Consider the following 14,329-nt stretch of genomic DNA (forward strand, 5'->3'; position numbering starts at 1 on the left):
ATTTGCTTCATGGAAGGAGGGAATTAGAGGGCACCTGTGAGAAGAAATTAGTGGAGGCATAGTTTCCTCCTTTATATAGGCACAGGAATGGATGGATAGATAGTTGGTGTTTTCAGCCAAGTGTTGCCTTACTTTGTTTGGGGGACCCTTTATCTACCTTCCATCTCTCACCTGCCCCAATATAGTCATCACTCTGCTTACCTTTATACTTTTTTTTTGCTTTTGTGCCATGAGCAAGTGAAAGACGATTGCACTTGGTGTCTTTGAGCTGGCTCAAAAGCTACACTGGAGCGAGAGAAGCAGAAGCGACAGTATGCAGAACGTAGAATGCAGAGCTGTGCTTCTCTCCCCCCGCCCCACCCCCCATTTCTGCATTGTTTAATACTCTAACCTAGATATTGCTGCTGACACACTGGCTTCAGTTCATTAAAAGGTGTAGGAGGGGGGAATTCAGAGCTTCTGACAGTAAAATATTACCTAGCTCACTGGGTAACTGAATGGAAGAATTTATTTTGTTCTCTGCTTTTGGACTATCAAAGCATCACCTGCTGATTTAAATATAGTAAGTAGAAGTTGGGCTCTGAAAACAAGTGCAATCAGATGGAGCTACCTTTTTTACACTGTTTTAGGCAATGTCTTGTGATAAGTTTTCCCTCAAATATTTTGCACGTACTTCCTCGTTGCCTGCCTGCTGCCAGCAAAGTATAAATTTAATCTTGGTTCCTTTGATTTGAGAATTTGCTTGGCTTTGATGTACTGGGTAGCCTGATACCAACTACACGCCAGTCGTTGTGCTCAGTGCAATTGCTACATCAGTGGTGGTGATTCCTCAGCTGTGTACGGGAAGGGAGGCTGGAACAGGGAAGTGCCTTGGAAAATTAAGCTGTCATGTTGAACGTATCTATTGCACTTGGCCTCTAAGAGCAGGAAGCTCCCATGCCTTACTGATCCCACCCACTCCTTTCTGATAGTAAGCGCACCATAACACCTTCCCAAGTTGTCTTAAAAAAGCTTTCGGGTTTTCCTTAAAAAGCTCAACAACTTTGGAACTTTGGGGGTGTCCAGATTTTTTACTTCTTGAAATACGGCAACCCTAGAAAACTCCACTGGGGTTATGCATCTCCCCCCAACTGCCTCCAGTGTTATAACGGGGAAATGAAGCTATCAAGGACTGTAGGTCTCTTCTGACATCCTTAGCTGTTGCTTGGGATGATCATTGAAAGAAAATTAAATATGTCCGCTCTAGGGAATTCTTTGTAATCTTGGATTTTGCTGCATTGGTGCCATCAAAACTAGTAGCCATTATAGCCGTTTTCTCCATGAACTTGTCTGATCCTCTTCTAAAGCCATCCAAGTTGGTGGCCACCACTGTCGCCTATGGAGAATGAGTTCCATAGTTTTAACTATGTGCTGCTTGATGAGTACTTCCTTTTATTTGTCCTGCATCTTCCAACAATCAGCTTCATTGGATGATCACAAGTGCTAGTGTTATGAGAGGGAGAAAAACGATCAGCTTCCCCCATGCAGTTTTCAATGCATACCTGACCCCTTTTTATTTGAAAATCTTACTCAGTGACTACATAAGGCCCATCGCTAACAGGCAGGTGGTGGCTGCTGAGTTTTTTGACTTGACAGATTCCTGCCGTGAACACAGAGTTGGGCTTCTGCAGCAAAATGTGCAGAGCTTTCAGGAAAGAAGGGAGCCGTAAACAGGGTACTTAATAGTCAGTGCAGTTTCTGCTAGGTCTAGAAGTGCATAATTGGGTCCTCGATAAACTGCTGGAATGAAAAAAAATAAAGGAATGTACCCAGTGTAAAAGCACATTTACATAAAGGTCTATGTTCCATAGTAAAGGAAATGAGGCACAGACAATGAAGGCTGCGGTAACTAAAAGAGACCAACCAAAAATGCTTTGTGAGGTGCAACCTCCTGCCTTTTAGCCCATCGCTGAGACACACAGTTAAAAGCTGTGGCACCCTGGAAATGAGCTCTCTCCTCTTCTGCCCCTTCCTTAGCCTTGATTTGTGTTTTGCTGCAGCTTCGTTAATCAGTTTGTTTTAGATCTTTCAGTCTGTGGTGCTTGAGATATTTGTGTGTGTGTGTGAAGATATGTGTTCTCATATGCATAGGAACCAACTACTAGGAGCCAAGGTCCCTTCAACCCCAGTAAAATATTTGATGGGGCCGGGCCCCCAAAAGTTGGTGGGCCTTGCCATTCAAATGGTGTGTGCTTACCTGTGCCCCCCTATTTTATTCAAGTTGGCACCCCTACTCATATCCATGTCTTGTTGGGGTTTTTTGTTTTGTTTTTAAGTCTCAAGAAGAGATCTGCCCTCCGAGGTCTCTCCCAGGGGTTATGTTTTCACAGCCAGATGGGATTACCTTTCAGGTGCTTCCAGATATAGCCTGTCTGCAGAAGCAGCATCTCCTATTTTTAGCAAAATAATTATGGTATCTGTGTCTGTCTTTCCACTCATCCTTCTAATGAAGCTTTTCCAGCTATATCGGTGGTGTCCAATGCATTTAATAGTTCTGTCCTTGAGAATATGGTTTTTATTAGAAAGGCCCATACATGCACATCCCCAGTTTTAACATGTTTAGCTTTGATTTGCTGAGCTGCTTTTCTGCTCAAACAGAAAGTGTTGATCTGTCACAGGTGACTAGTGTGTCATCAGAGCCCCTGGCATGTGCAACAGAAAGGGTCCCAATTGCCCCCATCCTCTTTAAAGCAGAACAGCTGCCTTAGGATGCTGTTGTTGCACACAAGGTACTTATCAGGTGTGTAATGTATGCATCCTGGATAGCTCAGTTGGTTAGACCATGGTGCTGATAACACCAAGGTTGCAGGTTTGATCTGCTGAAAGGAAAGTACAAAATAATGAACTGAATTTGTGTTGTGTGAGCTATTTTGAACTCCATTTTTGTGTGGTTAAGTAGTCTATAAATTAAAATTTTATCTAAAATCAATAGTGAATTAGAATATGAATCTTTAATCAGCAGTCTCTTATGAAAGGGTGCTACTTGCTGTTTTAAGATTTCTAACTTCCAACGGATAAACTGGCTGTAATCATTTAGCTGGGAGAAGCTTTTAATATCCAAAATGTTGAAGGTGATAATCCTTATAGTAAGACACTATGAGAATTTGTCCTTGGTGTGTTTAAGTTGTTTGGTATAATGCAAGAGATACTAAGTTTTCAATGAGTGTTGATTTACTGGCAGCCTAAAAATACCAATATGATAAAGTATTGCACAGTTCCACTACTTCCTTAGCATGTTCTTAGTCTAAGACCATTTCAGAGGGAATGGCTGCAGGAATTGGTGGTGCCAGACAGGGCTGTCTTAAGCATATGCAGCACCGGAGGGCAAAGATTCGCCCAGCGCCCCCCGGTTGCCCAGTCCCAGCCACACAGGAGGGCGGAGCCAGCTGACTGCCTCAGCATCTCACTGGCTCGGTCACCCCCGAACTTGTGATGCAGAGCCACCCAGAGCAGAAGAGCCCACCACAGCGCTCTGACCAACGGGTGGGCTCTTCCCCGGACTCAACTCTCGAGCCCCGGACCAGGTGCCCTGCACCCCTAGTGCCTATGGGTAAGACGGCCCTGGTGCCAGACATGAGAGGCAAGCATTCCTGCCACACATTTCCCTGAGGCAAGTTGTTGTTAACCCCATCCAGCAAAAGTGTGTGTGTGTGTGAATGCAACTGACAAATCATTGTTAGTCAGGGGTACTGTGCACCAGGTCTTCACTTAACCACGAGTCTTCATGTGTCCAATTCACAACTAAGTTGCTGCATTTGCGGGGGGTGAGAGGGTATTTTGCTTCCATATTGACTGAATGTGAGTTGACCTGTCCTGTCTTTTTCCTTTTCTTTAACATCTTAAGGTGATGGACAGAATTTGGTTACAGAAGATGTGACCGTCGTAGAGGGGGAAGTTGCTACCATCAGCTGCAAAGTCAGAAACAGTGATGACTCCGTGATTCAGCTCTTGAATCCCAATAGACAGACGATTTATTTCAGAGACTTCAGACGTGAGTTCCGTGTTGTTTGGCAAATCTTGATAAAGAGGTTGCTGACGGCTCCTTTTAATTTAATGTCAGACATTTTAAAGGTTTAGTCAATTCTTCAGTAAGTAGGCAAAGGCAGGCAATCATAATCACTCGCTTTAATGGAAAGACTAGCTATAGACCTTTATAAGAGTCAGACCATCTTGCCGTGCAAGAGGAATTGACCACAGTAATTCACTCTGAATTGCAATTAAGTGCCAAAATATTTAGTTGACACAAACAAATCGAATAGGGCAAAGCAGGATGTGCTTACCATTGGATAAGGAAATGTGTTTAGCTCGGTGGTTGGAATGTTCAAGCCAATTCCTTAATCCAACTGTAGAATGTTAGGATGGTCTTGAACATGTGTTTAAAACCTTATCAATAATAGACACTGTTATAATTCAAATTGAGTGCTCCTGGAATCTTTGCCTAATCTCTAGGAAAATATAACTAAGATATACGGGGTCATTTATAGTCCAAGGTTAGTAGACATGAGCCATCTTTCTCCTGGGACTGCCCTGTCTCCCATCCTTTTTAAAATGACTTTTAAAGTTAGGAACAATATGGTCCCTAATATTTTGGAGCAAATTGACATGGATATGTCAGTAGGCCACAAAACTTGGTTCTTCTGAGTGCTTCTTTTTGCAGGGACACTTTTTCCCCCAAAATTGGAAATCATGCATTAGGTGAGGCCAGGAATAATGTGACAGAGATATCCTTCTGTAAACAGCCATGTGCCCTAAGCAAGGGGGGGGGGGAATCTGGAGAAATTTTCGTAATTTGTCTGGAGACTAACAAAAGGGCTGATAGTGAAACATGGCATCATGGGGGAGCTGGTGAGGTATATTACCTAGCCCTTGGAATGAAGAGCTAGAAACTAATGAATGGTGCTTATCTCCCCCACCTCTCTTTATTCTTTTGATATTTGGGGGATAGGTGGGGGAGATGTAGGTAGTATATCTGTTAGGGGTTAGTAGAAGTAGGAATGAGCCTGTGTTTGAACTGATGCATGTTCTTCTGGTCTCAGAAATTACTTGGTGTTGTATTTAAAACATCAGAAAACATCCAACAATTTATTTGATTAATTTTTTTTATCTAACTTTATAAATTTCTGGACCTCGGAAGAGGCTGCAATGCATCTCTCCAGCTTTGTGTTGCTTGATTAAACGTTTCCGATGAACTGGCAAAACCAAAGATTTTAGGAGTTCTGCTGGAAGTTGTTTGCTTAAACATTCTCCCCACATGTCCTAAACCTTCTCAAGTTTACTTTGTTAAATCTCTGTTCATGGCTTTCTGTCCATCTATCCGTTGCCAGCCTGGAACCCTCCAGATATTGCTCCCCACCCAATTTGTCATTGGTCATGCTGGTTGGGGCTGATGGACCTTGCAGTCAAAGATATCTGGAGGGCATCAGGTTGGGAATGCCTGGGATAAGGGGCCCTGTATGTTGTAGAAGCTCATTTGTTAAAGGCTTTCTGCAGCTTTGAGCAAGTAGACAGGAAGGGGGAGAGTAATTATCAGTACTTGATACGGGGCTTTTGTTTAGGTTATTTGTATTGATTGATGAGTACTAGTATTGTTTATTTCCAGATTGTAACATAATGAGCCAAAATAACAGGATGTGAAAAAGAGGGTGGTATTGCTACTGCATGTCAGCGCTGCTGCCACCTCTCCAGGCTTCTGGTTTTCACTGTTTTCTCTGGGAGGGAAGCACTGTATGTCTCATAACATTGCAGTTTCTAATTGTATCTTTGTTCCACAGCTTTGAAGGACAGCAGGTTTCAGTTAGTGAATTTCTCTAGCAGTGAGCTCAGAGTGTCACTGACGAATGTCTCCATTTCGGATGAAGGAAGATACTTCTGCCAACTCTACACGGACCCCCCACAGGAATACTTTATGACAATTACAGTGCTTGGTAAGGACCAGTCAGCCCCAGACTCCATCTTTAGTTCACTTGGGAGTGGCAAGATGGTGGGAGGAAAAAGCAGATTCTTGGACATTTTTAAAACCTGCTTTATAGCCATCTCGCCTTCCAACACAGGCGCTGAAATAAATCCTCCTTACTGGGGCTGTTTTTCATGCAATGTTCTGTAGACAGCGGCACACCTTTTCATGTCTTGGGATGGGTGAAGATAGTGTCAGAAGGAGAAAAACCCAGAAGATTGGTTTGTTAAAACCTTAGGACGCTGATCCACAGAATTGTACATGGGAAAGTCAGCATATAGACACACATTAAGATTTATTGGCTTCACACCCCCAAAATGTACTACTTCATCATGTGTTCCAAGTTGCCTTCATCTATCACACACTTGTATTGCCATACATGCATGTACATAAGGCATTCTCCAGACATGTGGAGGAGAATGGCAGGAGGGGGGAAAACCCATAAATTCTGGAGGAATCTGTTGCAAATAACTGTTCCCCTGGCAACAGCTGTCTGGAGTGTCATTTGTGGTTTTCCAGGCAATTACATTAGCTCATATTCTTCTGTGCTCCCCCAAACCCTTACATTTGCACCCATGAATCCAAGCTTCTATCAAAACCCATTACAGAAGTTAGAAATATTTGCCAATTAGGGTGTGAGTATTTAGTCCCTTGACAAAACACTCTTGTCAGGACTGCCGCTAGGTCCCAGCTCACAGAGGACCAACGCCCAGTGGATATTATATACAAAAGTCTTTATTGAAGTTTAGTTTCCATTTCCAAGCTCTGGGCGCGCAGGCCCACGTCTTAACGCTAGACCGGCTAAGTCCCCTCTGACTCACTGCTCCACCCACACCAGTTTAAGATTCTAGCCTGGCTCCACCTCTTGCGCTGCTCTTTCCTGCGTTGGGTCCTTCTGCCCTCTGGGGTTCCCTCCTTCCTGGACTCCTCTGACGCGGAGCCTCCTGAGTCTTGCCCCTCCCTCCGGCGGGCTTTAGGACCTGGCTCCCTTCCCGGGCTCCCCGCTGTGCCGCGCTCCTGTACATTTGAACTTGGCGCGCGCGCCCAGCCGGTGACTTTCCTTCTGACCGTTTCCCCGCTTCCTGATGTGGGTGTTGCCAAACCTGACTCCTCTCCTCCCTCTGGTGGTGAGGACACTGGTCCCGACTCCTGGGACTCCCCCTCCCCACTGCGCTCTGGTGGAGACGCTGGCCCTGATCTCCAGCTGCTGTTCAGAGACTCCCCGCTGGCCCCTCCCTCTTGAGGTTTCTCCCTTGGAATCTCCCTTGCTCTGGCCACCGGCGCTCCCTTCTGTGAGTCCTCCGATTCGCTAGAGAGGCTTGTGGAATAACTCTGGCCACTGTCACTGCCTGCGCCCCCCTCGTACTCCTCCTCCTCACTCTCCATTTGCTCCCCCTCCTGTGTCTCTCCTTCTGAACCCCTGACATCCATCCCCCCCTCGAAGCCCCCCCTTCCCCCCTCCCCCTCTTCCGGTGCGGGTTCCGGGTGCTCCATTGTTGTAGGGGTGAGTCCAGGATACAGCTCGTCCCCTGAGGCTTGCAACCATCGAGATAAGTCCGGGAAGTCCCCCATGGGCTCGTCGACGACGACCTCCTCCGCTTCCATCTCCTGCGCGGTGTGCTCGAAATCTGCGCTCGACCCCAAATCACCCAAGAGCCCTCCTCCCCCTGTTGTTTGATGGGGGTCCACCTCCCAGGGCCCCTTCGGCATGTCTCTGCGCCAGCCCACCTCGGGTTGGTCCTCCCACCAATAAGATCCCCCCGTGCCAAAACCTGAAAGTGATCCCTCCGGAGAGCTGCCTCCCGGAGCCGAGTCCTCAGCTGACGAGAAACCCCGGAAAGTGCTGGCCGAGAGTGTGGGTGTGAACAAACAATCCTCGAAAAAGCCCGCCGGCATAGGCTTGTGCGGGAAAAGTGTGTGGAATTCTTCCTTGAGCAACTGCTCTTCCACTGCGTAATCCGGCACCCACCTGTTGGCGCTGGCCGGGGTGTCCTCCGTGGCGAGAAGATATTCAATCCCGTCCTCCCCCCACCTTGAGTCTAAAATCTCAGTGGCTTCATTAAGTGGCTCCCCTTTCGGCGACCCCCCTTTTTTGGGCGCTTCTCTGAGCGGGTCTGGCGCCTTCCCCGGTGCTTGAAACCTGTGGGGCTCTCTGTAGGGCGTGAGCACTGATCTATGAAAGACCGGGTGCATTCTGGAACCCTCCGGGAGTGTCAACCGGAAGGCCACTGGGTTGATCTGCGCCTCTACTTGGTAAGGCCCTAGCTGCTTGTGCCCTAGTTTCTTCTTGGCTAACGATCTGGCTGGAACTGCTTGTGCTGCCAACCAGACCCAGTCTCCCACCTGGATGTCCTCCCCAACCCTCCTGTGTCGATCTGCCTGCACTTTGTAAGCCTGTTTTGCCAACTCTAACTGCCTCCTGAGCTGCTCGTGGATCTCCTGCAACTCCGCTGCCACTTCCTCTGCTCCCTGTGGCTCCCCCTCCCGCACTGTGTCCAGACCCGGGAAGGTTCTGGGATGCCTCCCGTAGTTGGCAAAAAATGGGGTCACCCCCGTGGACCCGTGCTTCGTGTTGTTGTAGGCAAACTCGGCCAACGGTAGATAGTCCACCCAGGTCGATGGCTGCTGGTTCGCGTAGCATCTCAGGTACTGCTGCATGATGGCGTTGACCCTTTCCGCCTGCCCGTTAGTTTGCGGGTGTCTCGCCGACGCCAGGCTGACCTTGACGTTTAGGAATCCCATCAGCTTTTGCCAGAAGTTGGAGATGAACTGGCGCCCCCGGTCGGACAAAATAGACCGTGGTAGGCCGTGCACCTTGAACACGTGGTCTATGAACATCTTAGCGGTCTGCTCGGCCGTGGCCACCTTCGCGCACGGAATGAAGTGGGCCATCTTGGTGAACAGGTCCACTACCACGAGCACTGCCGTCTTGCCCCTTGAGCTGGGTAGATCTGTGACAAAGTCCAGGGCTACCCTCTCCCACGGTACGAACGGTGTCTGTAGCGGTTCCAACAGGCCCGCCGGCGGCTGGTGCACAGGCTTAGCCCTTTGGCAGGTGTCGCACCTATTGACATAGTCCGCGACATCCCCCCGCATCTTAGGCCACCAAAAGTCTCTGGCTACTAAGTCCACCGTCTTCTCCTTGCCGAAGTGCCCCGCGCTGGGCGCGTCGTGCAGCTGTTGCAGGACCTTCGCGCGGAGGCTGTCTCCTGGTACGTAGAGGACTCCCTTGCGTAGGAGCAGGCCGTCTCGCACTTGGAATTCGTCGCCCCTCGCCTTGCCACTGCACACCTCCTCCATCTTGGCTCGGGCGAACGAGTCTGTTCGCAGCGCGCGGCGCACCGCGTCCAGGTCCACCGTGGCTGACGCGCATGCCCACGCCTGTGGTGTGAAAATGTGCTTGGCCGCCGCCGGTGCCTCTGCCTCCAGATACTGCGGTTTTCTGGACAGCGCGTCCGCCAAGACGTTGCTGTTTCCTGGGATGTACTCAATTCTGAAGTCGAAATCTGCAAAGAACTCCGCCCAGCGGATGTGTCGCTGGTTCAGGAACCTCGCCGTGCGCCAGTACTCCAAGTTCTTATGGTCTGTGCGGACCTGCACCGTGTGCTTGGCTCCGACGAGGAAGTGCCGCCACGCCTTGAAGGCTGCATGTATGGCCAGCAACTCCCTGTCCCAAATGGTGTAGTTCTGCTCCGCTTTGCTGAGTTTTCTGGAGTAGAAAGCGCACGGCCTCCAGTCCCCCTGGTGGTCTTGCTGCAACAGAACGGCTCCCACGGCCCTGTCTGAGGCGTCCGTCTCCACTCTCATGGGCCTGCTGGGATTTACGTGCAGTAGGTTCTCTTCGGAAGCGAAGAGCTGCTTGAGCTTCTGAAAGGACTGCTCTGCCTGCTCCGTCCAGATGAACCTCTTCTTCTTGGAACTGAGGGTGTCGGTGATGGCCGCTGTCTGCATGGCGAAACCCTTGATGAACTTGCGATAAAAGTTGGCAAAACCGACAAACCTCTGTACTTCCTTCCTATTGCGTGGGCTCTTCCAATCCAGTACTGCACGTACCTTGGCACCGTCCATAGCCAGTCCCTTGTCGGACAGTTTGTAGCCCAAGAAATCCACCTCCGTCTTGTCGAACTGGCACTTCTCCAGCTTGGCGTACAGCCTGTGCTCCCGCAGCCTCTGCAGAACTTCCCTAACATCTCTCTCGTGAGCCTCCGGCGATTCCGAGAAGATTAGGATGTCATCCAGGAAGCAGACGCACTTCTTGTAGAGGAGACCCGCCAAGACATGATGCATGAAGGCTTGAAAGCAGTGGGAACCATTTTTTAATCCAAAAGGCATAACTCTGTATTCATAAGTGCCCAGCGGCGTAAACATGGTTGTTTTCCACTCGTCGCCTTCCCGTACGCGAATGAGATTGTACGCTCCGCGCAGATCCAACTTGGTAAAGATGCGACCCTTCCTCACCGTCGCCAGCAGGTCATCGATCTTGGGCATAGGGAATGCTGAGGGCTTGGTCTTGAGGTTCAAGAAGCGGAAATCAACGACCAGCCTCTTTTGGGGCGTGTCCCGCTTCTTTACAAAGAACACGGGACTGCCTCCTGCCGCCTTGGACTCCCGGATGAATCCCCGCTTCAGGTTGTGATCTATGAACTCCCTGAGCTCTTGCAATTCATCCTCAGACATGGAGTACAGTTTCCCCGTCGGGAGCGTCGCCCCGGGCAGGAGGTCGATCTTGCAGTCGTAGGGTCTGTGGGGTGGCAGCTTATCCGCCTCTTTCTCGCAGAAGACCTCCAAAAACTCCTTGTATTTGTTAGGCACCGCTTGCAACATGCCCAAGTTCAGCTGTGGTCCATCCTCGTGCCCCTCATCTTCCAAGTCCGCCAGGATGCAGTGTTCTGCGCAGTAAGAGGAGCCGAAGGTCAGTTGCCGCTGGTACCAAGCTAATGCCGGGCTGTGCCTATCCAGCCAACTCATTCCCAACACTATGGGCGTGTCTGACAGGCGGGTGACGTTGAAGCTGATGACCTCACGGTGGTTTCCAATGCGCATCACCATTGGCGGCGTCTGCTGTAGCACTTGCCCTCCCAGTAGCTCCCTGCCGTCCACTGTGACGACTTTCAGAGGTACCGCCGCTGGCAGAAGGGCTATGCCATGTTGCTGGAGGAACTGCATGTCTATAAAATCTGCATTGCTCCCCGAGTCTACGGTGATGGGAATTTCCACCAGTAGCCCATTGGGGAGCTGAAGGGATGCGGTGAGCTGCACTACTGGTTTGGGTGGGAGGGGGTCGGTGGGCTGTAAGATCCCTGGGGATTGCTTCACTGACTTGTCTGGCTGGTCCCCAGAGACGCCATCTCCAGCCAGACAGTGGAGTTTTCCTGCTGCGACTCCCTCTGCTGAATTGCGTCTGTTACTGTCGCTGCGGCTGCAGTATGCTTGTGAAACCGCTGGGGACACTCTTTTGCCATATGCTGAGCACTGTCGCAGATGTAGCACTTCCTGGTTCCTCTAGGAGGCTTCATCTTGACTGCTCCCGGAGTTAGGGCTCCGACTGTGGAGTGAGCCTTAGCACCACCTATCTCCATCGGCTCCTCTCCCCCTCCCAGCGGAGGCATGGATCGAGCGCGCGCCGCCTCCTTGGGGAAGGGAGGCAGTCCTTTCGCTGGCGTGCGTCCCAAATGCCCTTCCTCCCTGCCCCAAGGGCGTCCTTCCAACCGAACCCCAATGGAGAGTGCCCGTTCCACCACTTCCTTGGTGGTTTGGGGTCTTCCCCCCCTTGCGATCTCATCTTTCACAGCTCCGCTCAACCCCTCCCAGAACAGGTCTCTGACGGCAGGCGATTCTTTCTCCCAGGCTAGTACATTCACCAATCCGAAAAAACGTGCATGATATTGCCTCACAGTGGCTTTACCTTGTCTTAGTCCGTGAATCTCCCTCCTAGCGATATCCACATCAATCTCAGATAAAAAACACGCATCCATCACTTTAATGAAGGCAGCCGCATTTTGGAGGGCTGGATCCTTGTCTCTCCATAGATTGCGCAGCCACGATTTTGCCTCCCCCCGCAAATGCGAAATAATAAATCCCACTTTCTCTCCCTCATTTTTAAAGTCTTTGTCAAGCAGCTGCAATGTATAAATCACATCTGCTCTGAAGTTAGGATACTCCTGCAGGTCCCCATTGAAGTGAGATACCAGGCTCCCTCCTCTGTTTCCCAGCCCAATCCCTTCTGGTCTGGTGGCTGGTAGCCTCTGTGTACTTAGCACTTCTAACCTGGTTCGCAGATCCTGGCAGGCAGCAGCTGCTTCCTGTTCTTTCTTTCTGGAAGCCGCAATTTCTGCAGTCAACTGCGTCACTGCGTTTTGCAAACTCGCTATCCTCTCTTCGGTAGTCATTTCCCTGTTTTTCGTGAGCTCGCGAAGCACCAATCTTCACCCCTCGCTGCTTTCCCGCACTCCACGAGGTTGCAAAATTGGTGAAAATGGTGAGGGGACTTACTGTCAGGACTGCCGCTAGGTCCCAGCTCACAGAGGACCAACGCCCAGTGGATATTATATACAAAAGTCTTTATTGAAGTTTAGTTTCCATTTCCAAGCTCTGGGCGCGCAGGCCCACGTCTTAACGCTAGACCGGCTAAGTCCCCTCTGACTCACTGCTCCACCCACACCAGTTTAAGATTCTAGCCTGGCTCCACCTCTTGCGCTGCTCTTTCCTGCGTTGGGTCCTTCTGCCCTCTGGGGTTCCCTCCTTCCTGGACTCCTCTGACGCGGAGCCTCCTGAGTCTTGCCCCTCCCTCCGGCGGGCTTTAGGACCTGGCTCCCTTCCCGGGCTCCCCGCTGTGCCGCGCTCCTGTACATTTGAACTTGGCGCGCGCGCCCAGCCGGTGACTTTCCTTCTGACCGTTTCCCCGCTTCCTGATGTGGGTGTTGCCAAACCTGACTCCTCTCCTCCCTCTGGTGGTGAGGACACTGGTCCCGACTCCTGGGACTCCCCCTCCCCACTGCGCTCTGGTGGAGACGCTGGCCCTGATCTCCAGCTGCTGTTCAGAGACTCCCCGCTGGCCCCTCCCTCTTGAGGTTTCTCCCTTGGAATCTCCCTTGCTCTGGCCACCGGCGCTCCCTTCTGTGAGTCCTCCGATTCGCTAGAGAGGCTTGTGGAATAACTCTGGCCACTGTCACTGCCTGCGCCCCCCTCGTACTCCTCCTCCTCACTCTCCATTTGCTCCCCCTCCTGTGTCTCTCCTTCTGAACCCCTGACAGCTGCACTCATTGCTTTATTCCAAACCTCTCTGTTTATTTTAAGAGTTCTGAGACTATCTAATAAAGGGCATGACGGGTAATGTAACAGCTTCTGTGTTACAGTCTGTGCTACAATGTGAAAAAATCAAGCATTATTACGCCTCTTGGCAAGGTGATGATGCTTCTAAGGATCTCTGTGTGCTTAATTGTAGCCCACAAATGCTGGACCATATTCTCAGTGTAAAATAATGGGCAATATTTATATTGTTCTTTCTTCTGTTTCTTTCCAGCTGGGTATATAATCATATTGTCCCCATATATACCATTGCACACTTCCATCTTTTGCCGAAGTGTTAAAATTATTAGATGTAAAATGTGTTTACTCAAAGCCGTTTTTCACTAAAGGTTGTATTTCATATTCTTGCTGGATTTAACAGGAAGGAAAACTGAGGTTGCAGTCATCTTGCTTGGAAGAGAATATCACTGAGCATAGGCCACTTACTTCTGAGTAAACATGCATTGGATTGCACTGTAAATCCATATTATTACTAATTACAGTCGTACCTTGGAAGTCGAATGGAATCCGTTCCGGAAGTCCATTTGATTTCCAAAATTTTCAAAAATCAAATTGTGGCTTCTGATTGGCTGCAGGAAGCTCCTGCAGCCAATAAGAAGCCGAGGAAGCCCTGTTGAACATTTGGGTTCCAAAAGAACGTTTGCAAACCGGAACAATCACTTCCGGGTTTGTGGCGTTTGGGAGCCAAAACGTCCAAGTTCCAGGGCATTCAGAATCCAAGGTACCGACTGTATAGTTATTATTAGTTTCATTTATGAATTGTTTCCTATAAGGCGTCTTGAAGCAATTTACAATACAATAAAAATAGCCTTAAAACAAATGTATATATAAAAATATTTTTTAAAATCCAAATTACATATAAAACAATCTCTAAAAACCAGCCATTGCAAAGGTAAAATCATTTTTAAATCCAGAACTGATACCACTTGTTTGTTGAAAGAGGAAAGTCTTAAGCAAATGCCTAAAAGACAATAGAGATGGAGGGCAGAAATACCTAGGTTACACCAATCTGGTTTCCTGCAGGTGCTG

General features: G+C 49.4%; 1 protein-coding gene across 8 annotated transcripts in view; it reads left to right on the top strand.

Annotated features, from left to right (window-relative positions):
- Positions 1–14,329, top strand: part of CADM1 (cell adhesion molecule 1) — a 592,123-nt gene that overhangs the window by 213,479 nt on the left and 364,315 nt on the right. For all 8 annotated transcript variants that reach the window (XM_083714062.1, XM_083714063.1, XM_083714056.1 and 5 more), the window contains exons 2-3: positions 3,884–4,030; positions 5,811–5,963. In XM_083714062.1, the coding sequence (XP_083570188.1) occupies positions 3,884–4,030; positions 5,811–5,963 (300 nt within the window). The remainder of the gene's footprint in view (positions 1–3,883; positions 4,031–5,810; positions 5,964–14,329) is intronic.

This window comes from Podarcis gaigeae (assembly GCF_964106915.1).
Source record: "Podarcis gaigeae genome assembly, chromosome: 15".
Lineage (NCBI taxonomy): Eukaryota > Metazoa > Chordata > Lepidosauria > Squamata > Lacertidae > Podarcis > Podarcis gaigeae.